Source organism: Ooceraea biroi, chromosome 14, assembly GCF_003672135.1.
Source record: "Ooceraea biroi isolate clonal line C1 chromosome 14, Obir_v5.4, whole genome shotgun sequence".
NCBI lineage: Eukaryota > Metazoa > Arthropoda > Insecta > Hymenoptera > Formicidae > Ooceraea > Ooceraea biroi.
In genome coordinates, this window is record NC_039519.1 from 4,977,773 (window position 1) to 5,003,036 (window position 25,264).

General features: G+C 38.7%; 2 protein-coding genes across 2 annotated transcripts; both read left to right on the top strand.

The window, feature by feature from the left end:
• Positions 1 to 1,126: 1,126 nt before the first annotated feature.
• On the top strand, positions 1,127 to 24,815 carry LOC105278920. The gene is given in 10 exon segments (XM_026974842.1): positions 1,127 to 2,513; positions 6,552 to 6,734; positions 9,875 to 10,234; positions 10,387 to 10,697; positions 11,887 to 13,908; positions 13,911 to 17,967; positions 21,062 to 21,304; positions 22,375 to 22,547; positions 23,000 to 23,183; positions 23,435 to 24,815. Coding segments are annotated over 10 exon segments (7,926 nt in total). The 5' UTR covers positions 1,127 to 2,402; the 3' UTR covers positions 23,717 to 24,815.
• LOC113563361 (histone-lysine N-methyltransferase SETMAR-like) lies at positions 6,741 to 7,963 on the top strand. Its single transcript, XM_026974841.1, has one exon. It carries the CDS (start codon positions 7,319 to 7,321, stop codon positions 7,949 to 7,951), a length of 633 nt encoding a protein of 210 aa, XP_026830642.1. The 5' UTR covers positions 6,741 to 7,318; the 3' UTR covers positions 7,952 to 7,963.
• Positions 24,816 to 25,264: the final 449 nt, after the last annotated feature.

A 25,264-nucleotide genomic window follows, 5' to 3' on the forward strand; every position in this document is an offset into this window, starting at 1 on the left:
TGCTAAACTAGTGAGCACCATCTGTTAATTCCACCATAACCTTATTACTCTTGGTGTAAAATGTATTTAGTGAAAAATTCATTGTTCGTTATTGCGTTTAGCTTTTGCAAGAAAAGGTTTGTGAAATTGTGAACATGTCAAAGGAACTTAAGGTAAGTCTTTAAACCTTGTTTATTACATAATAAAGAAATGGTTGGCAATAAATTCAGTATGCAATGATAGAGTAGAATCGTAGTAACAGGAAAATACGCGATTTGTTGAATTGCTTAATTATAGAGGTTAGATTTCATGATCGCGGAACCGCTGGGCGTGTGGCTCGTATAATGAGATATTCAGGGTACTCTTAATATGAGATAATTATTGCTCGAATATGAAGAGTATGTAGTGTAATAAAAAGAAAGAAAATACTACTTAAGGTTAAAGAAAAGTTAATACGAATTTATATTACGAATTTTTGTGTATTTAATTTTTATAGAATCTGACTATGGAGGTTAGAGATACGAGGAAGCGTCGACAGTGGAATCGTGAAGATTTGGCGAAGGCTGTGGAAGTATTTTTATAAAACTATCTAATAAAGTTTTTTACTTGCAATACTGATGTATTTTGCACTTTTAACACCGATTTCTCAAGGTATCTTATATTAGGAGCACACTTTCTCGATCCTGCGTAAAGCTCTTTTTTCAAATTTGTTTAATTTTCAGGAAAAATAATATTTAAGTTAGATTTTTCATTTGACCAACCTAAAGCTTATTAAATTCTCTTCAAGATAACGTATTACATTTTAAAATTCTGCCTATAGATTTCCTTACATTCGGCAAAATCGATATGGTATCTCATAATCGGGGACTTTCCTCTACTTATATAAACAAAACTGTATGCACCGGTATGTGTATGTTTAGTACTTCTAGTCGCCTAGTCCTAGTCAGAACCTTACGTCATCATAGTAGTGAAAGTGGGAAGAAAAAGAATTATTGAAGTTCTACCTATTTAAGTATTAAAGCGAATCGATGACACTCGGAAACTTAGTCACGTGTATATGAGCTTCTTTTCGATCGTTCACCATCTCATTCACTCCACCACTGTCATCGCAGATAAGGGTAGAAGCTAGACGGACATGCGCATTACTCGTTGTTAGCATGCTGTAGTTGCTAACAACGCAGTTGTGATGGTAACACTCACAGTGCCGCAGTTCCATCGGCGATGCAATGTGCGCGTTAGACGATTATTAAATCATCCGCCCGGCTAATTGTATTCCATAACTTTCGGGATTAATTGCTTCGCGATTAACCACGTGATCGTCCGTGAAACCGATGTTTACACTGTACACGTATTTTGCACAAACTATGATTGCGTGTGAGTGTCAGGTGGAAGTTTAACACAGAAAACCCGTATCGCTGGATAACAGCGATGCGTCCGTCCTGGAATAAACGCTATTTACTTTAAGCGTCATAAAATCGATACTTTCTGAACATTTGTTTTCACGTTTTAACTCAATCGTATCAATTTAACGAGGATCGCTCTTAATGTACTCGCCAACGGATCTGCGAACAAGTGTACGCAAACTTCGGAGATTATCAAACTTTCGGAATAACAAATTACGGATTGTCATTGCGCGCGAGCAGTTAAACTCGAGTAAATTATCGTGCAGACGAAAGCGTGCGCAGACGCATCTACTGCAGAAGATTTGCAAAACAATTCAAGAAGGGAGATTTATTAAATGCAAAAAATGATAATGCAAACTGACACGGGAGAGTTACGCGCGAAGATGTTTCGTGAAGATAATATCGGCAAAGTACTTAAGAGGCATGCATATCGTGGCAATGCACGCGAGTCATAACTAAAACTTGACAAGTGAAGTTAATGTGGCATTCTTTAATAACTTCTAACCAGCCTGTTGAACACGTGTGAGTCCTCGAAAAGTTTGAAGATAACAGACTGTGAACTTGACATATCGCGTCACACTTTTACGCCGTCGTGGACGTAATCACCGACTTTATTTTTAATAAAGCTCCTTCGTATGCATTTGTTTCCAGACACTCAATTATTTTATATATATTCTACATTGTGTATAAATTTTGGCTACATTTTCTGTTTTTTTCGGAACTTTTCTTGCGTTTTCTAAGAGACACATTTAATTAATGACTTATAACACTTAAACGCTTAAAAACAGTGAACTGTATAACATGAAAAATAATCCAAGAATGTGTGACAACGGAATTGTGAGTCTATGAATTTACGAGGAGAACTGAAATATTTTTCAATACGTACTGAGAAATGTCAGTGATTTGTGCTTCAAACATCTGTCTAAATTTTCAACCTGAGAGGATTCATGTGAGGATCCTAAAGATCAATACAGAACCGATGACGCCCAGGCAGAAAATTGATTGAGAAGCGAATAAGAAATGCATATCCGGTCGCAACAGCTGGGCGCTGGGCGCGGAGTCTCCATGGACATGAAAACAACATGGGCGGCTCAGGAACATGACTCCACATTCACTAATTTGGAAAGCATGGTACAGACACCAGAGAAAAATAAACTAAATATATTATATTATACGATACTCTATAAAATAAGTGGAACGCGATTTGTGATTTTACTGCAATTACTGATCACTGTAATGATGATCCCTCGATGAGATCATTAAAGAGATCATCACAAGACCATCATATCGGAATCCAATTTAGAATAAAATGTTTTGTTTCTTTGATATTATTACTCAAGAAAGTAATTAGATACTTTTAATTGTGTAGAAGTTTTATTAGATATTTTTATTACTTCAAATTTTTTATTCTAATCCTAATTTTGATCCAAATATTTTAATCATTTAATTTTTCATCTTTATTAACAGAATTTCCAGAAACTTTTGTAGAGTTGTCGAATGCTCTTTGCGCTGCAGACTTTTTAGTTCAATTCTCCTCAAGGAAGATACCGAGGAAAGCTATATCTTCCAAGCTATTAACTTAAAAGTAAAAACAAATTAAATTAACTAAAAACGAGGTTTCCAACGAACTAAGTTTCAGGAAAGAACATAGATGACAAAATTGTATTCTTTAATTAATTTCGAATGGAATGTATCCTAATGAAATTTTACACTGGAGCTTATCTTGCAGTAATCGTGCAGTAATTAAGTAATCACGATGCAAGTAGACGACCGTATCGTCAAAGTGGGTCGATGTCAGACATTTCGTAAGAAATATTGTGCGCTTATCGGCGGTAACTTGAAACGGAAAAGGAGAAACCGCGCTACGTGCGGGAGAAACGAGAATGCTGTTTCCTCTATATATGGTCATGTATGTCAGAGTCGTCGACTTCTCGAATCTCGAGAGTACTCTTACACGATTTAAACGAGCACCCGACTTGCGACCCTTTTTATCACTTGTGCTTTTAAAACACGACCGCAATTCACGTGTCAATCGATCTCCAGCACCCTACTTCCGTTATTATATTAAGCTTGATCTAACAATAAGTGCTAATCTAGATTTTGTTTTCCCCCTTTTCACTTACTATTATATATTAAACGTATAATTAGTTATAATTAGTTCCGCGCAATTGATGAACATTTGTTAAAAAAGCTACATTGAGTTATAATTCAATAATAAGATACAAATATCTTGCTAAAATGCAAGATAAAAGATATAATTGTATCGCATATCGCCGGAGTCTCGCGAATCGTTGAATACGCAGTTTTAAGTATTTGTGCAGTTTTAGAAATTTCTTGGTACATTCTGCCAGCTGCGATCATTGATGTAATGAATTAATCCTTCGTTATCATTATCAATTACCCTCTCACTAGATCTCAAGTTTACGCTTGTGATCAATCAGCATACAGAGATGAAGTGTCCAATATGGCGGGTTCATTAGGAATGAATCAATTAGTGCCGTACTTCATTGCAGATACAATCGAAGAGATACAATTAGGAACTACTACGCATGGTTATTAAATTGTAATTGATCTTCCTTATATTCTCATTAAAATAATCATATAAAATTGCAGCCCTTAGAAATATAAATATACAACAATGCCTAAATAATAAAAACGAATTTAATTATCGAAAAAGCAATACAATTTTCAAAATGATATTATTATGTACCAATAAATTTATTCATTCTATTGGGTCGCCCGGAAAGTTCGTGCCGATTTTTAATACATGGCGTTGGAACATGTCTGAATATATCAATGTTATTGAAAACATACGATTTATATACATGTGCTTAAAGGTGACATTTCAACGCATCTTTAGGAAAAAAGTTGTTTCAGATAAATTAATTCGTGTCAGTTTTGTACTCTTTTGAAGATGGAAGAAAACAAAGAACATTTTAGACACTTGATGCTTTTCTATTACCGGAAAGGCAAAAATGCCTCACAAGCAACAAATTCGATATGTTCTGTTTACGGAGAAGGCGCTTTAGCTGAAAGAACCGTACGTAAGTGGTTCGCTAAGTTTAGAGCTGGTGATTTTAACCTTAAAGACCAAGAACGCTCGGGCAGACCCTCTACTACTGATGATGACCAAATCAAGACACTGATCGAGAATAACCCGCGCTACACGACACGTGAATTAGCAGAGATACTGAAAATATCGAAAACCACTGTCCACGATCATGTAGTGAAGCTTGGTTACGTAAGTCGCTATGATGTATGGGTTCCGCATAATTTGGCCGAAAAAATTTAATGGATCGCATTTCCATCTGCGACTCGCTGTACAAGCGCAACGCAAACGTACCATTTTTGAAGCAATTAGTGACGGGTGACGAAAAATGGATCATTTACAACAATGTAGAACGAAAAAGATCCTGGGGTAAGCGAAATGAACCAGCATTAACCACTCCGAAAGCCGGCCTTCATCCAAAAAAAGTCATGCTCCGTGTCTGGTGGGATTGGAAAGGAATCCTATATTATGAGCTCCTACCACACAACCAAACGATAAATGCAGATAAGTACTGCTCGCAACTGGACGAATTAAAGACAGCGATTCAGGAAAAACGTCCAGAATTAGCTAATAGGAAGGGCGTCGTGTTCCATCAGGACAATGCCAGACCTCATGTTTCTTTGACTACCCGACAAAAATTGTTGGAGTTTGGCTGGGATGTGCTACCTCACCCACCGTATTCACCAGACATTGCACCTTCAGACTTTCACTTATTTAGGTCTGTGCGAAATTCTCTTAGCGGCAAAAACTTCAACTCTTTGATCGACATAAAAAACCACCTGGAGGAGTTTTTCGCCGAGAAACCTAAGAAGTTCTGGGAGAATGGAATCTTCCAGTTGCGTGAAAGATGGACAAAGGTTGTGAAACAAAACGGTGCATACATAAGTCAATAAATATTTATCGACATAAAAAAATGTTGCCTTTGAATTTTCCTTCAAAATCGGCACGGACTTTCCGGACGACCCAATAGAACGAAAAAGATCCTGGGGTAAGCGAAATGAACCAGCATTAACCACTCCGAAAGCCGGCCTTCATCCAAAAAAAGTCATGCTCCGTGTCTGGTGGGATTGGAAAAGAATCCTATATTATGGGCTCCTACCACACAACCAAACGATAAATGCAGATAAGTACTGCTCGAAACTGGACGAATTAAAGACAGCGATTCAGGAAAAACGTCCAGAATTAGCTAATAGGAAGGGCGTCGTGTTCCATCAGGACAATGCCAGACCTCATGTTTCTTTGACTACCCGACAAAAATTGTTGGAGTTTGGCTGGGATGTGCTGCCTCACCCACGTATTCACCAGACATTGCACCTTCAGACTTTCACTTATTTAGGTCTTTGCAAAATTCTCTTAGCGGCAAGAACTTCGACTCTTTGATCGACATAAAAAACCACCTTGAGGAGTTTTTCGCCGAGAAACCTAAGAAGTTCTGGGAGAATGGAATCTTCCAGTTGCGTGAAAGATGGACAAAGGTTGTGAAACAAAACGGTGCATACATAAGTCAATAAATATTTATCGACATAAAAAAATGTTGCCTTTGAATTTTCCTTCAAAATCGGCACGAACTTTCCGGACGACCCAATAAAAGAAAGTATAATATGAAAAACGGACGTTTTAATTAATTAATTTACCAAAGTTTTGAAGAGAAATTTGTTTATCATAAATTACTTTTTCTTGCATTACTTTCTAGCAAAGCACAGAGAAGTGTGCTGTAACTTTTTACTAATTTCTCTCCCAAGTACGATCGTGACTTGGTTTTCTTTGGTACGCCGAATCATAATCGAATTTCGTTACTTCTGCAACCTCTAGGGGGATAGCAACTTCGCGCTTGGGGCGCAAAGAGCCGAAACAGCGAGCGGCGCAGGTTAAGGGACGAACGATCCGCTTTAGCATAATAACGAGTTTACTAACCCCCTCGCATGTAGGTTACAAGAGAATCGATGAGGCGGCGCACAGGGTGTGTAAATGTGCATCGTCGTGCGGCTATAGGCCGCAGTAAAGGCTCGCGCGATTCCGTGCAACTCGCATGCGAACCGACGTTCCGACCGCGCAAACGTCGGCCCGCATTTCTGCGCGGCGACATGCTGAAACTGAAAGCGAATTATCTGACGACGCAGGCCCGCTTCCAGCAGAAGCAGCTGCAGGAAAAGGAGCAGAAGCTGCTGCAGCTGTACGACCAGCAGCAGCAGAGGGCTTACCAGGTGGTGCAACGGGGTAGCGCGGGTTCCAACACCTCCAATCACGGATCCTCCTCGGTCCGAGCGACGACTCACTCGACCTCGACCTCGCAGGGCGGTAAGGTGAGTGGAAACGTGCCCGGAAGCGTACGGAAAGAGAAATGTCAGTGGCAAGGTACACGTATCGTCTTACGTGACAGATCGAGTCGCGCTTCGTCGCATCGTTTCACCGCGCGTTCTATAATCATCGTCCTCTAAAGTGATTCCAAGAGCGCGATTATCGCGATGACGCTACTGCGACAAAGTACATGCCTCCCTCCCCGTGAAAGCAGTAGCAGTAGAATAGATCGATAAGATGACTTCAAGTTCCTTCGCGAGCTTGATATGAACGCTGGCAGGGTACCAACATGTCTTCTACTGTTCCGACTACCTTCTAGGTAGAAGTTCTAAGTAGGAGCGACATGGCAGCGCAGAGTATTTTAGAAGCGTTTATAATAAAATGTGATAATAATAATAATAAACTATTGGGTTGAGTAAAAAGTAATTTCGTATTTTGGGTAGATGTCATTAAGAAAAAATATTGGCAGCTAACTTCACTCAAGATGTGACATTACCATTGTTTTTCGAAAGGTTATGTTTCCCTGTGTGTACAAAGTCATCATTCATCAAAATCGATTCAGTAGTTTGTATTTAGTGGCATTGTAAACATGGAGCAAAACAAGCAGTATTTTCGGTATTTGATGCTTTTTTATTTTCACAAAGGGAAAAACGCAACGCAAACTAAAGAAAAGATATGTGCCGTGTATGGGGAGGATGCCGTAAGCGAACGTGTGTGCCAAAACCGGTTTGCGGAATTTCGTGCTAGTGGTACGACATGTGAAGATGGAAAGCGCTCAGGTAGGCCATTGGTTGCAGATGATGATCAAATCAAGACGGTGATTGAAAATAATCCACATTATACGACACGAGATATCGCACAAATTGTCAGCGTATCTCAGAAGACCGTTGTGAACCGCTCGGACACACTTGGCTACGTGTCTCGGTTCGATGTTTGGGTACCTCATAATTTGACTGAAAATAATTTAATGGACCGCATCTCCATCTGCGATTCATTGCTCAAGCGCAACGAAAACAATCCATTTTTAAAACGAATAGTAACGGGCGACGAAAAGTGGATTGTATACAAGAATGTTGAGCGCAAAAGATCGTGGGGGGAGCGAGATGAACGCGGCAAACCACACCAAAGCAAAACATACACACAAAAAGAGTCATATTGTGTATTTGGTGGGATTGGAAAGGAATCATATTGGGTCATTAAGTATGAAACTTTACAGATGTAAAAGCGCCATCTTTAACATTTGTTACCTCAAATTTGGCGCCAGACGTCAGTATCAGGTTAGGTTAGTGTGATAGATGTATGTTCGCTCTTCAAATGTCATATTTGTTTGTTCAAATATCTTCATTAGTTTTATTGGTGGATTCTTTTTTATAGAACTATGGAAAAGTGCAAAATTCGTGTGATTTATGAATATGAGTTCCGCCGTGGAACCACAGGGTCGGAGACAGCTCGTAATATCAACGCTGTATTTGGTGAAGGTTCAACTACTAAAGCAACGGTGGGCAATTGGTTCAAAAACTTCAGAGATGGAGATTTCAGCCTCGCTAATGAGCCACGTGGAAGACCAAAGACGAAGGTGGATAATGATCACTTGAGAGCCGTAGTAGAGTCCGATCCATCTCAAAGTACACGTGAATTGGCATCGATATTCAATGTTTCCATACCCACCATATTGGTTCATTTAGCTGCAATTGGTAAGATAAAGAAGTTGGACAAATGGGTCCCGCACGAATCGACCGATGCGCAGCAGGCGCAACGTCTAGAGGCTTCCCTTTCTTTGCTTTCCCGTCACAAAAATGAATCTTTTTTTAATCGAATTGTCACCTGCGATGAAAAGTGGATACTCTACGACAATCGTAAACGCTCACATCAGTGGTTGAACGCTGATGAACCACCGAGACATCACGCGAAACCCAACATTACACAGAAGAAGCTTATGGTGACTGTTTGGTGGTCCAGGTCAGGTGTTATCTACTACAACTTTATGAAACCTGGTACGTCGATAACGGCTGAAGTATATTGCAAGCAACTGGACGAAATGATGCAACAACTTGCTATTAAACAACCGAAATTGGTCAATCGGTCAATGCCAATCCCGTTGCATGATAATGCTCGACCGCACACTGCACGACTGACCGTGGCAAAGCTACGGGAGTTGGAATTGGAAACTCTCCGTCACCCACCATATTCACCAGATCTATCACCTACCGACTATCACTTCTTCCGGAATTTGGACAATTTGTTGGTGGGAAAATTGTTCAATTCTCAACAGGCAGTCGAAACAGCCTTCCGCGACTTCATCGATTCCCGTACTCCTGGCTTCTATAGTAGAGGCATAGACCAACTACCACTAAAATGGCAGAAGTGTGTAGATAACATGGGCGCATACTTCGATTGAAAATAAATCATGTCCATGTGCCAAAAAATGCAAAAGTTTATGTTCTATTTGTAAAGTTTCATACTTAATGACCCAATATATTATGAACTGCTTCCACAAAATCAAACACTTGATTCGAAGGAGTACTGTTCCCAACTGCACCAGTTGAAGGCAGCAATCGACGAGAAGCGACTAGAATTGAGCAATCGTTATGGTGTCATCTTCCATAAAGACAACATTAGACCGCGCGTATCTTTGGCAACCCGTCAAAAATTACTGCAGCTTGGGTGGGACGTCTTGCCTCATCCGCCATATTCGCCTGACCTGGCACCATCAGATTCCACTTATTCAGATCGTTACAGAATTCGCTTAATGGAAAAACTTTCACTTCTTTGGAAGCTTGCAAACAACACCTTGAGGAATTTTTCACTCAGAACACTGGGAAGTTTTGGGAGGATGGAATTCTTAAATTACCTGAAAGATGGCGAAATGTTATTGAAAAAAATGGTGCATACATTGTTTAATAAAGTTACTTTTTAATATCAAAATTTTGTCTTTGACCAAAAAATACGAAATTATTTTTTACTCAACCCAATAGATATACAATGTCTAGCTAGTATTTTGTATAAAAATTGTATCAAGAGCGATAAATTGGATGACTGAATCTCATTATACAGTCTACCAGAAAGAAGAAATGGCAGGCATATTTTCGAATTAGTTCTAAGAATGTGATTTCAAACTCAAGTTTCTGTCGTTGATTGTCGCAAGGTGAGACAAATGTTCGACGAGAGACGGCAAACTACCGTGAAGGGGATCGACAGGAGTTATCCGCTCGAGCCGCTCGAGAACAAGCTGCGGAAGCAGACGAACGCGAACGGTGTGACGGCAACGCAGAGGAACGGTAATTTGGCGGTGAATCGACAATCCGTCAGCATGAAGCGCATGGCGCGCGCGGACGTCAACAGCAACGTTAACGGCGGTAAACCCGTCGTTTCTTATCACGAAGAAATCACTCGCGAGTCATTTGGACCGTATGTACGTCGCCACGATGATGAAGACGAGTTTGGCATTGAGAATCGCATGGCTGCATTCGCCAATGGACATCATCGTCATGAAGTTGACAATGAGGTTGGTTACATAATGTTTTATTTAATTATTTAATTGACATTGCGTTTTAATGGTTTAATATTATTAGCAAAGACACATTATATTGATTGTTTCTTCATCAGCACCTGTCATAGTCAAGATATAAGATAGTTTAATATTTTGAATATATACAGCAAGACGAAGCGTTAGATCAAGAGGCAATAGAAAGAAATCGCATGATGGCGAAGATTCATCTGATGGGATTCGATGAAACCTTGAAGCACCGCGTAAGGAACGACTTGGAGAGCGAAGAGTTTCCAGAGTATCTCATGGTGGATGTCCCCGATAAGCTCCCGAAGAAAAATATCACAAAGAAATTGTCTCAAGCTCAAGCGCGACTTGAACGATTCAAAAATACGATTGCCAAGAACAACATGCCGAAACAACCGATTTCGAGCAGCAATGTGATAAGGAAGCAAATGGAGTCTGCAAGATCGAATTCCCAGTAAGTAAACCGAATTTTCAATTGGACGATATTCCGAATGTTAAAATTTCAAGATCTGATATTTGGTATCGCTTTCCTTTAATATCGAACATATAATTACGCAGAAAGAAATCAATTCTTCAAAATATATTTTTTTACGACACAGACTATTCAGGAAGAGTATTAAATAAAATAAAATACGTTCTCTGTAATAATGCTGAACTAAATATAAATTGTTTTCTAACACGTCATAATTAACTTTTGGTAATTGATTTACATGACGTACTGCACAAATTGAATCCATTAGGAGCCACAGTGAAATCTACGTTGAAATTAAAATAAAATGCAAAATTGGGAATTGATTTCTTTTTCTGCAATTACATTCAATTATCGCTTTTAATATAATTGTCTGTTAATCGCTTTTAAGATAATTGTACTATAGATAAAATAGTTTATAGAGAACAATATATTACAAGTTTCGATGGATCCATTAAGTTTCGATTAAATTAATAGGACACTTTATTGTGTGTGTGTCGATATCGGAAACCGAAATTCAGTTCGTTATTTATGTAGCTGCAAATAATTGCGGGTCTCTAAATCGACAACAATCGCTAACAATTCGCCGTTGCTTGCCAGAATTAATTTCACGCCACGTAGTTGCAATATAGCTATCCTCGACTATTATAAATATACTGCGCTAACAATGTGCATCATAAGGAATCCGAAAAGACAAGTGGATTTCAAGACGAGTTAATATATCACACGATTGTCTTTGTTCTAATATACGTTCACCTAACCCTGCCTCATCACTGTAAATTAAAGCAAATATTTCAAAAAGAAAAGGACAGACGGTGGATGACTAATTCGCAGAGCCGCGAATATTAAATAAATGAGCATTCAGAAGATGATTAATTCAATTAATCCAATGTGCAAGGAACGCAAACGGTTCCAATTTGAAGATGTGCCAAACCATCCAAGCTTAATTATTTCTGTACATATGCGTCCATTTAACCGAGATTAATTTACGCGAGATGTAACACCGGGTTGCGACAGGAGTAACTAGCGCAACATCAAAAACGCTAATCAGCTTGGGCGCTGAACCGAGATGAGGTCGACCGCTGTAAGAAAAACTACAACATACATGCATTTCTTAGTGAGTTTGCTTCAAAACCGTATTTCTATATTTGCTTTCCCGACTGTGCGTTCTCAGAGGGAACAAGATCGCTGGGACTTCCCCAACGAGCGCGAGAAGCGGAAGCTGGACATCAGAGCGCAGTCAAAGGATTCTCGCGAATATGAAGAATCCTCTACTGGCTGAAACTCGTATGTTTGACGGAATGAGCAAGGAGCGAAGGAGGAGTTCAGACGTAGAGACGTTCAGCCGAAAAGACGGTTCAGAAATCTCCTCGAGAGAATTCACGAAAGTGAGAACTTATCCTAGAAAGAATGAGTTTAAATCACTGACGTCTGATGGGAAAATATTTATAAGACGTAGCCCGAGTCCACAATTCTATTGTGCAGAACCTGAGAGATCTGGCACGACCATGAGCATTGATCGGAGAAGCACCGATTCTAGATTAGCATCACCTGATCGGATGAAACGAAGCGCGAGTCCGCGGTTCTTTTCTAAAAAAAATGAGCGATCGGCTACAACCATGAGCATTGATCGAGCAACTAGTGGATCTAAGTCATCAGAGTGGGATAGCGAAGTATACGGAAAGCGGAGCATAAGTCCGCGATATCTTGACGTAGTGTCTCGACAAAATCCAAGAAGTGTCGCTAGAAAAGTCAATGGGGCTAAATCACCAGAATGGGATACGAGAAGCTCGAAAAGAAGCGCAAGCCCATTCTTTTCGCGAGAATCTGAACGATCCGCCACGGCCATGAGTACTGATGGAAGCACAACTAGACTTGAATCACCAAATTGGGACAGAAAAGTATTTGCAAAATCAGAAGCAATACCACAATATGCTTCGAAACACTACGAAAGATCCGAGACAAGTACGAGTACTGATCGAAAGTCTAATTTGTCAGAATCGCCATTATTTTATCGAGAGACAAAACGAAGCGTGAATCCGCCCTTTTTTCTCAAATTTGAGCAATCTCGTAAACATAAGTCTAATTCACCAATATGGAGTAAAGAAACTTTGCAGCGAAAGACTCTTGATCGAAAGACTCCAACTAAATCAGTATCATATGAAGAGGATATATTAAAAAGGCGAAGTTCAAGTCCGCAATTCTTTTGCAAAGAATCCGAGCGTTCAGGAACAACTATGGCAATTGATCGCGCAAGAAGCGAATCTAAATCGCCGTCATATGATCGAGAAATAATAACAAGGCGAAGTTCAAGTCCGCAATTCTTTTGCAAAGAATCCGAGCGTTCAGGAACAACTATGGCAATTGATCGCGCAAGAAGCGAATCTAGATCGCCGTCATATGATCGAGAAATAATAACAAGGCGAAGTTCAAGTCCGCAATTCTTTTGCAAAGAATCCGAGCGTTCAGGAACAACTATGGCAATTGATCGCGCAAGAAGCGAATCTAAATCGCCGTCATATGATCGAGAAATAATAACAAGGCGAAGTTCAAGTCCGCAATTCTTTTGCAAAGAATCCGAGCGTTCAGGAACAACTATGGCAATTGATCGCGCAAGAAGCGAATCTAGATCGCCGTCATATGATCGAGAAATAATAACAAGGCGAAGTTCAAGTCCGCAATTCTTTTGCAAAGAATCCGAGCGTTCAGGAACAACTATGGCAATTGATCGCGCAAGAAGCGAATCTAGATCGCCGTCATATGATCGAGAAATAATAACAAGGCGAAGTTCAAGTCCGCAATTCTTTTGCAAAGAATCCGAGCGTTCTGGGACAACTATGGCAATTGATCGCGCAAGAAGCGAATCTAGATCGCCGTCATATGATCGAGAAATAATAACAAGGCGAAGTTCAAGTCCGCAATTCTTTTGCAAAGAATCCGAGCGTTCTGGGACAACTATGGCAATTGATCGCGCAAGAAGCGAATCTAGATCGCCGTCATATGATCGAGAAATAATAACAAGGCGAAGTTCAAGTCCGCAATTCTTTTGCAAAGAATCCGAGCGTTCAGGAACAACTATGGCAATTGATCGCGCAAGAAGCGAATCTAGATCGCCGTCATATGATCGAGAAATAATAACAAGGCGAAGTTCAAGTCCGCAATTCTTTTGCAAAGAATCCGAGCGTTCTGGACAACTATGGCCATTGATCGCGCAAGAAGCGAATCTAGATCGCCGTCATATGATCGAGAAATAATAACAAGGCGAAGTTCAAGTCCGCAATTCTTTTGCAAAGAATCCGAGCGTTCTGGGACAACTATGGCCATTGATCGCGCAAGAAGCGAATCTAGATCGCCGTCATATGATCGAGAAATAATAACAAGGCGAAGTTCAAGTCCGCAATTCTTTTGCAAAGAATCCGAGCGTTCTGGGACAACTATGGCAATTGATCGCGCAAGAAGCGAATCTAGATCGCCGTCATATGATCGAGAAATAATAACAAGGCGAAGTTCAAGTCCGCAATTCTTTTGCAAAGAATCCGAGCGTTCTGGGACAACTATGGCAATTGATCGCGCAAGAAGCGAATCTAGATCGCCGTCATATGATCGAGAAATAATAACAAGGCGAAGTTCAAGTCCGCAATTCTTTTGCAAAGAATCCGAGCGTTCTGGGACAACTATGGCAATTGATCGCGCAAGAAGCGAATCTAAATCGCCGTCATATGATCGAGAAATAATAACAAGGCGAAGTTCAAGTCCGCAATTCTTTTGCAAAGAATCCGAGCGTTCAGGAACAACTATGGCAATTGATCGCGCAAGAAGCGAATCTAGATCGCCGTCATATGATCGAGAAATAATAACAAGGCGAAGTTCAAGTCCGCAATTCTTTTGCAAAGAATCCGAGCGTTCAGGAACAACTATGGCAATTGATCGCGCAAGAAGCGAATCTAAATCGCCGTCATATGATCGAGAAATAATAACAAGGCGAAGTTCAAGTCCGCAATTCTTTTGCAAAGAATCCGAGCGTTCTGGGACAACTATGGCAATTGATCGCGCAAGAAGCGAATCTAAATCGCCGTCATATGATCGAGAAATAATAACAAGGCGAAGTTCAAGTCCGCAATTCTTTTGCAAAGAATCCGAGCGTTCAGGAACAACTATGGCAATTGATCGCGCAAGAAACGAATCTAGATCGCCGTCATATGATCGAGAAATAATAACAAGGCGAAGTTCAAGTCCGCAATTCTTTTGCAAAGAATCCGAGCGTTCAGGAACAACTATGGCAATTGATCGCGCAAGAAGCGAATCTAAATCGCCGTCATATGATCGGAGAATATTGATAAAAGAAAGTCCACAATATTTTAACAGAAAGTCTGGACAACAATATGCAATGACTACAGACATTGGTCAAGAATATGACAAATCAAAACTAACTGGAAGTATACGCAACAAGCGCACCACAAGTCCGCAATTTTTTTGCAAAGAGACTAAAAACTCTGCTACAACGATGTTGATCGAACCGAGATCGAGCACATCGGATTCATATGCCAAAGGCATATTGAAGCAGCGTAATTATCCAACTCTCACTTACAAGCAATCCACAAAATGTTTGCCATCAATTAAAAGGAAAATGAATTCTACACAAAGTAGATACATCTCGAGCCCTTTGACTACTAAACGCGAAAGGAAGAGAAATTTAAAGGAAGACGAAATTTCCATCGCAGAAACTCGTAGATCATCCAAGGCCTCGGAAACCTCCGCAACATCAGCCAGTTCCATCGTAAATCTGAAATACGGCTTGGAATTTGATAACATTTTTCAATCGGCAGAACTTGTTCGTAAGTTTATGAAATCCCAGAAGGGAGAACAGCGGCAGGTCCGTCAATCGCTTCCGAAACGCAATATCAAGAATGTGAACGCTCCAACTACAAAAGATATTCAATCGCGGAATCGATATAAAACTTCGCTGCTTTCCCGAAAGACGAGATCGCCATCGAAAGTAGAAATTGAAGATCAGAGGAGAACTACGCCGGAATCTCCGCGCAAGAGTATCACTCCAACAGAAGTCGACATGGAAATTCAAGAGATCACTATGACCGATCACCGTATCGATTGCAACAGGCAACAAAATGTTGTGAGTCCGATATCAAAACGACAAATTAACGGAACATTCACGAGATCACTCGGCAACAAAACGAAATTCAAAACTTCTGTCACCTATCCTGTTCGCAGAACGCATAGACAGAGAGCGTCCGTCTTGGGATCAAGTGTTTTTAGGAAGGAGAGCTCTTCTGGAGGAAGTAAGGATCTCCGACGCCATCGAGATAGCGAGGGAAGTGCTATCAGCTTGAGCAGGCTCGATAACTGTAGTCCTGTGAGCAAAACTTCTCAGCATGTCATAGCTCGAGCTAAGGAAGATAGAGCTCGAGAGAGCGACGCTAAGATATCTAAAACACGGAAGCAAACGTGGAACCAACCATTAAAAAATCGAACTGAATACATTGGAGTTCAGTCTAAGAAACACGATGAAGATCGACAGCGTGTGAGTTCTCGATCCCCAAATCTGATGCGGTATCGACCTACAGAAAATGGACTTCAAAGTTCGAAGACAACGTCTTCTCTTAAAAGAGAACAACATTCCGCTGTCTCGCCGATTTCGTGCGAGAACCAAAGCATGGGAATACGTGCAGAGTTTGACCAATCGCGAAGATCGCAGTCTATGCAAGGTACGCTAAAACTCAAAGACTTATCTCCATCCGCAATCGACGAACGAGAATCGAAACGACAGTCAGAAGATAAGCAAGAAAATAGGGCGGTTGATGAAGTCGACGCGAAATATCAAACAATAGTCGAAACTGCCTTAAATAAGAAGATGAAAGATCGTCGCAAAATTCTTGGCTCAAGTCCTGCTGATAGCATCAGGAGTAAAGACGTTTTCCCTCGAAAAGGAGCGCGAGCTTCAACGAAGTCGATTCCTCCAAAGAAAACAATTCCGCCGAGGAAAGAATGTGGCAGGCAGCACGATATAAAGTCTAGCGCTTCATCGCGAGTTTTATCTCCGATACAAACTCCAAAAATTTCCCGCGGTACTGGTATCTTACAGATTTCAGTATCCCAGAGAGTCGTATCGAAAGGGGATCGAAGTTCTTCGCCCAAATTCTTGACGCACTCTGTCAAACACCATAAACCAAAAGGCGTTCTAGAAACGGTAGGATCGAGCGATAAAACGAATGTAGATCGTAGAATCGAAAAGTCGGACGATACCGCGAAGGAAATTCCAAAAGCGCTAGTGCAACGAGAGGACAAATCCGAAAGTGATTTTGGAAGAATGGACTCCGTGGAGTCGGCATTGAAACGATTCGACTCGATAGGCGCGGAATTCGAACGTTCAAGCCCGGTAAGTTTTCGGGCGTCTCCAGAGATTTCATTGCAGACGAGGAACGTGAAAGTGGAAATCTCTGCTAAGGGACCAAACACTTCTCAAGAATCAACGATAGTGGATTCTCGTGAAGTAACGAAGGATACATTAAAATCTGCTCCCAAAAGTGCAATCGCTAAAGCCCTGAAAGTTAAGAATATTGAGCGTAAAAGTGATTTAAAGCTTCCCGGAAGAGAGATTTACTCTTCTAAAAGGCCAGCAAAACCCAGAAGCTTGATCGAAAGCAGACAGAGATCAACGCCAACGTGTAGGCGCCAATTATTTCGGTCTGATATGGAAATCGTGATTCCAGAAGACCAACTACAATCGAGTCATGCAAAAGCGCGTAAGAAAGAGAATTACCCCTCCCTCGTAAATGTTGCATTTCGTGGAAACAAAGCGCTTTCAAAGACCAGGTCTCCCAAAACTCTTGATCGTGAGGTCGCGAAAAGATCGAGGAGGTTGGAGGAGACGTCAGGCTTTTACGTGCAACCGCTACGATCCATTGAGGATATTCGAAAATCGATTCGTAAAAGTAAATACGAGCAAAGTAGATTAACCGCAGTGAAAGAGTCGAGGTCAGCAATTGCAAATCGGCGTTCAGCCTCGCGAGAAGGTATTGATGCGAAGGGATCAATCTCCGCGACCGATGCAGCCAGAAACGTATTTTCCGGAGGCGGTCCCGCCAGGTTGACTAAAGTTAAATCCCGTGTATCCAGGATCACGAAGAGCCCGAGCCCCGACGTAGCTGCGAGGAAGCAGCACGAAACGAACGCAACGCGAACGACTAGAGGAAACTTTCCATCGTCACCCTCCAAAAGTCCTGATATCGCTTCCAGGGTAAGTGTAATTGAAAAATTATATGCTATACAGGGTGTCCCGGGTTTTAACCGACAAACTGCGGGAGCATATTCTACTAGTGGAAGTAAGAAAAAATTCTTATATCGAGTTTCCTTAGAAATGCTTCATTACAAAGTTATAAACCAATATTGAAAAGAAATATGAGATAAGTAACAACGGAACATAGTGTAGAATTTGCAAGGTCGAAGATGTTTATGTTACGTGTATTCACGTGTATTCGTGTTCACTATGTTGAAACGATTCAGTATGATTGTTACTTTCGCAACAGTAGCTGTTAGATTTCAATCGTCGTGTCAACTAGCAATTACTATCAGAATGCCAAAAGTGTTTTCAAATGAGGAATACACCGATATTCATTTCGTGTACGGATTCTGTGACGGAAATGCACGAGCTGCCGTACGAGAGTATCAACGTAGATTTCCTAACAGGAGAGTACCAGATAGATTTAAAGCAACGAATTACTAATTCAGTTACTGAGATGCAACCAAATTTTCAGGAATGTCGTACTGTAACAAATTCTGTTCTACGTCGATGTCTAGCTTGTATCGATGCGCAAGGACAACATTTTGAAATGCGTCACTATATCATTGCGTAGATAATTTTTATTTTTGTGAAAAAATCCGTTGTTACTTATCTCATATTTCTTTTCAATATTGGTTTATAACTTTGTAATAAAGCATTTCTAAGCAAACTCGAGATAAGAATTTTTTCTTATTTCCACTAGTAGAATATGCTCCCGCAGTTTGTCGGTTAAAACCCGGGACACCCTGTATATATATACATAATGATTAATTAATATGAATATTATAAACCAATATTGAAAAGAAATATGAGATAAGTAACAACGGAACATAGTGTAGAATTTGCAAAGTCGAAGATGTTTATGTTACGTGTATTCACGTGTATTCGTGTTCACTATGTTGAAACGATTCAGTATGATTGTTACTTTCGCAACAGTAGCTGTTAGATTTCAATCGTCGTGTCAACTAGCAATTACTATCAGAATGCCAAAAGTGTTTTCAAATGAGGAATACACCGATATTCATTTCGTGTACGGATTCTGTGACGGAAATGCACGAGCTGCCGTACGAGAGTATCAACGTAGATTTCCTAACAGGAGAGTACCAGATAGATTTAAAGCAACGAATTACTAATTCAGTTACTGAGATGCAACCAAATTTTCAGGAATGTCGTACTGTAACAAATTCTGTTCTACGTCGATGTCTAGCTTGTATCGATGCGCAAGGACAACATTTTGAAATGCGTCACTAAATCATTGCGTAGATATTTTTTAGTTTTGTGACAAAATCCGTTGTTACTTGTCTCATATTTCTTTTCAATATTGGTTTATAACTTTGTAATAAAGCATTTCTAAGCAAACTCGATATAAGAATTTTTTCTTATTTCCACTAGTAGAATATGCTCCCGCAGTTTGTCGGTTAAAACCCGGGACACCCTGTATATATACACATAATGATTAATTAATATGAATATTATAAACCAATATTGAAAAGAAATATGAGATAAGTAACAACGGAACATAGTGTAGAATTTGCAAGGTCGAAGATGTTTATGTTACGTGTATTCACGTGTATTCGTGTTCACTATGTTGAAACGATTCAGTATGATTGTTACTTTCGCAACAGTAGCTGTTAGATTTCAATCGTCGTGTCAACTAGCAATTACTATCAGAATGCCAAAAGTGTTTTCAAATGAGGAATACACCGATATTCATTTCGTGTACGGATTCTGTGACGGAAATGCACGAGCTGCCGTACGAGAGTATCAACGCAGATTTCCCAACAGGAGAGTACCAGATAGATTTAAAGCAACGAATTACTAATTCAGTCACTGAGATGCAACCAAATTTTCAGGAATGTCGTACTGTAACAAATTCTGTTCTACGTCGATGTCTAGCTTGTATCGATGCGCAAGGACAACAGTTTGAAATGCGTCACTATATCATTGCGTAGATAATTTTTATTTTTGTGAAAAAATCCGTTGTTACTTATCTCATATTTCTTTTCAATATTGGTTTATAACTTTGTAATAAAGCATTTCTAAGCAAACTCGAGATAAGAATTTTTTCTTATTTCCACTAGTAGAATATGCTCCCGCAGTTTGTCGGTTAAAACCCGGGACACCCTGTATATATATACATAATGATTAATTAATATGAATATTATAAACCAATATTGAAAAGAAATATGAGATAAGTAACAACGGAACATAGTGTAGAATTTGCAAGGTCGAAGATGTTTATGTTACGTGTATTCACGTGTATTCGTGTTCACTATGTTGAAACGATTCAGTATGATTGTTACTTTCGCAACAGTAGCTGTTAGATTTCAATCGTCGTGTCAACTAGCAATTACTATCAGAATACCAAAAGTGTTTTCAAACGAGGAATACACCGATATTCATTTCGTGTACGGATTCTGTGACGGAAATGCACGAGCTGCCGTACGAGAGTATCAACGTAGATTTCCTAACAGGAGAGTACCAGATAGATTTAAAGCAACGAATTACTAATTCAGTCACTGAGATGCAACCAAATTTTCAGGAATGTCGTACTGTAACAAATTCTGTTCTACGTCGATGTCTAGCTTGTATCGATGCGCAAGGACAACATTTTGAAATGCGTCACTAAATCATTGCGTAGATAATTTTTAGTTTTGTGAAAAAATCCGTTGTTACTTATCTCATATTTCTTTTCAATATTGGTTTATAACTTTGTAATAAAGCATTTCTAAGCAAACTCGATATAAGAATTTTTTCTTATTTCCACTAGTAGAATATGCTCCCGCAGTTTGTCGGTTAAAACCCGGGACACCCTGTATAATCGAGAGATTGCTTGCGAGTGAGCAGAAGCAATAAACTGTGTCTGTACAATTAGTTATTTATCTTCCATTCCGTTTATAATATTTACGGACATCTTATCTCCATTTGTTATAATAGTGTAATATTAATAAATAATTAGATATGACGTGATGACGGAGATAATGTACTTTGGAGCGTAATTCTAAAATGTAATTTTCGTTTGTTCTGTTAACGTGCACTCACCGATTCGAAGAATCAAGAAACGAAGCCTTCGAGGAAGTCAGTGGTCGCAAAGGGCGCAGATTCGATCGGAAGTAAGGCGGCCGCAACCGCAGCGGTCGATGTAGCCGATGGTGTCGTTCTCCAAAATGGTTCGCTCCACGAATCCCAGACAAAGAAATCCGACGCCTTTGTAATCGACTTCGACGATCAACCGCCGAAAGAAAGTGACACGGTGCCGTCGAAAAAGCTGCCAGTGAGAAAACCTTCTAGCGATGTAAGACTGATTCTTTTTACTGAAATCCAGTCCGAGCATTATTTCAAGCTGTTTTTGTTGCGTGGTCCAAGCGGGATGCTGGGCGGACAGTGAAGATCCATTTTATGGGCTTCGCGTCACCTGGAACTGACCGTTACAGATGCAATGAATAAAATGTGAAATATTGCGCATTTTACATATATCAAACTATAAAATCCAAGTCAGAATCCTGAAATTGAAATTAAATCTGCACAATGTAGCAAAATCACTAAGTGTTTTCTTGATTGTAAAAAATTGTTGACAGTTATTATATTACTTTTTACACAAAGTAAAATTCAATATCAAATGTGTTTCTTTCGTAATGTTTTTGCTACATTTATTTCGACTATCGTTATAATAACGCTGCGTATCAATATGTACATCAATTATCTTACAATTTGAGGGTTTAATTTTAGAGAGTTTTATTATTAATAAACAGTTTATTTTAATATCATTGCCGTTATAAAATTGAAATAAATTTATATTTATTCGATCCAATCGTAACGTGTCAGCAGTGAAAAAAGACAGTGCAAGAATAACGCTCTCTGAAATGCAGCGCCAAAATAAAATGTCGCCTTTCTCATGACGCAAATCCCGACGACTAGTTAATCGTGCATGGATTTTCTGTCTCTATCCCAAATTGAAATTCATATTGTGCATACACAAAAATCAATCAGTGAACGCCAGTCAGGTATTTGATACAAAACTGAATCATATTGCTGCAGTCCTTTCACGGCTATGTAATTCACTTCGCAAACAATTCAGCAATTAGAGTCCATTTGCAAATGTAATTTTACTCCGAAAATCAAGAAAGCTCGCGCGTAATGTTATTTTAAAAATTTGATGAAAAGATAGCACTAATGAAGACAATTGATACGTTTATATTACGCGTTATATAAAGTAGAATTATATCTAATAATCTTAATAACCCAAATTTTTACATCATTATAAAAAATTAATTTTTCAGCTGCAAATGCACTTCAAAATGTACATTTTGTAAACAATATACATAATACATATGTATATTTTATTTGTCAATTTATGTTTAAAAGCAGCAGACAACTTCCCGTGGATCCGGTCGACCAATCTCGTCATCGAGTTCTAGTGCTAATTCATCTCAAAGTCAAGCTTCTAGTACGAAGGCTAAAATGGCAACGAAAACGTCTAATTCCTCTGGACCACAAACAAAGAAAACATTTCCAGCAAAAAGCTCAGGAAGCAACACGTGAGTTCTTCTCTCAACAAATTACATTATAAAAGTTTATATTGCATGTTATTTATATTTTTATATTTAGCTTCTTTTTGAAACTTTATTTATATAGTATTTTGTAACTTTTACTTTACATAATATTTTATACCAAAAATTGCAACATCAAATTTTGAAGCAAGATAAAGATTTTCTCGATTATAAATTATAGCATAATAGGTTATAAAAAAAGTTGCACATAGAACTTTAGCTAACTTTACGAAAAATATTCATAAGATATTTCTTTTTCTGTTAATTTTTAATAGATCTTTTTCATTGATAAATCTTTATTAACTAATAAATAACATTTCGTCATATGTGTAACAATTCTTAACCATTTTTACAGTAAAGAGATTTTTAATATTTGTTAAAATTAATCATAAAAGTTCCTAGAAATCATTACTACATCAATGATTAATGGTTAATTACAGGGATAACTTAGTAACCTGTAGCATTTGCAAACGTAACTTCGCGCAAGATCGTATCAGCTACCATGAAACCATTTGTGCAAAAACGACGAGCAAGAAAAGGAAACAGTTTAACACAAAAATATTCCGAATCAGAGGAACCGAAATCGAACCTTTCGCCAAGGAAGGCTTCGATAAAAAACAAGAGGTCTGTATCCTATATCCTTGAAGATTCTCTTTCGATAAAAAATATTGAAAATATTAAAAATATATTTACGCACGAGCTATCAACAATTAAAAACTTTTATTGAAGTTGATAATGTTTGCTCGTAATATAAAATAAATATTAAATAAATATTGGACAGATTGTTACAATCTCTTTTTCAAAATTCTATTCAAGACAGAATGAAACTAATATTCTAAAAAAGCAAAACCGCTCATATATTATCACTGTTGCAGTCGAAGACTAAGAAACCGGAAGTGAAATCGGATTGGCGGCGTAAGCATGAGGACTTCATTACCACGATTCGTTATGCCAAGCAAGTGCAGGCGCACGTGGCGGCGGGTGGAAATCCGAATGATATATCGCCACCTCCTCCCAGCGACACCAGCGATTACATACAGTGTCCACATTGTGGAAGGAAGTTCAATCGAGCCGCCGCGGACCGGCACATTCCCAAATGCGAGAACATGCGTCATAACAAACCAGCAAACTCGCGAGCACCGAGACCAAGGCGCTAAAAATTGACAGCCACACACATTTCTGCAAATAAACTTCATACGCTAGGCATCGTGATGACTTAAAAATATATGAATAAATAAACAGATAAATATATTTATTTATTTGTTCATATACATATAAACTTCATCTAAGTTATAACATTTGCACCGCTACAACTGTTAGAATAAATTTCATAAATTAGAAACTCGCAAGATGGATGAAAATTATGTAATAACATAATAAAAGTTATGTATATTAATTAAAAGCGGCATATGCAGTTGCAAAATTGAAATGATCGAATTTGGCAGTAATAAATGATTATAGATGACTTTCACGTTTCAAATAATACATAAATAGACGTGCCGCTGTTGCTTTGTTATTCGTAAAGCTATTATCATCCGGCAGGAGCTTTGAATAACTGCAATGAATTTGTTTTATTATTAAAGTTTACTATATTTACTTATTATATAATTAAACACATTTTTTATAACCGAAGTACTATATATGAAGCAAATGTAAAGATGCGCTCTTACATAATGTACATGAAATATATATTATACTTAACATAAACTGCAATAAAACAGAAATTCTTTTCATAAGATATTAATTTATGAATAAATTGCGCGACTTTGTTTATTAATCTACTTTGCAAATACATATTTTAATTAATAAGGTAAATTTGTTCTTTACGTTAATAACGTGCATATATTTTCGATAAGTTAAATTTTCCTCATAGCAGACATTTATTAAAAGAGAGTATTTTATTAAATGCTATATTATTTACAATTACATTTAGTCACATATATTATAAATATTGATTTCTGTTTATTTATTTGATATTATTTATTAATCGTAATTAGTATTTTCATGATTTAATAAAATACTTTATATAACGTTTAATAATTTTAAGGAAAAACTTGGGCTGGATTCGAGGAACACGCTATTAGCGCTATCATCATCAGGCTATCTTTATTACTCATTCAATAGAACAAAGATAGACTGATGCTAACGCAAAACTACGTTGCGCGAACGCAGCCATGATACATTCTAGAAAAGTGATATGCATATTATCATGTATAATTTGTATAATAAAACAAATTCCTTACATTTCTAGATCCAGATGCTCGTATCAATGTTTTACATTAACAAATCCGCTATTGCAGACAGACCATTAACTACATTTTTAGGTAAGATAAGAAGTAACATTAAAGAGAGACCATGCTATAAAGAACTGACATTGCGCGGCAATTAAAACACTTGGATCTCCAATAGGAAAGCTGTACCTCCTAGGAACCTTGGTTAACAACATTCCCTATAAAAGTGTTCCTATAAAAGAAGTCTTCCTATTGGGTACTGGAATATCATCATGTTCGAATGCATGGTGGACAGTACAATATGTGCATCTACTACACCCATACAGCACAAAAGTTTGCAGCAACATTGCTGCAATATTGCAATATTGCACATTGCAGTGCAATGTTGCAGAAATATTGTATAGTCATGAATTTGCAATATAGGTTAAACACGTTACAGCAACATTGTAAAATATTGTGAAAATAACATGTACT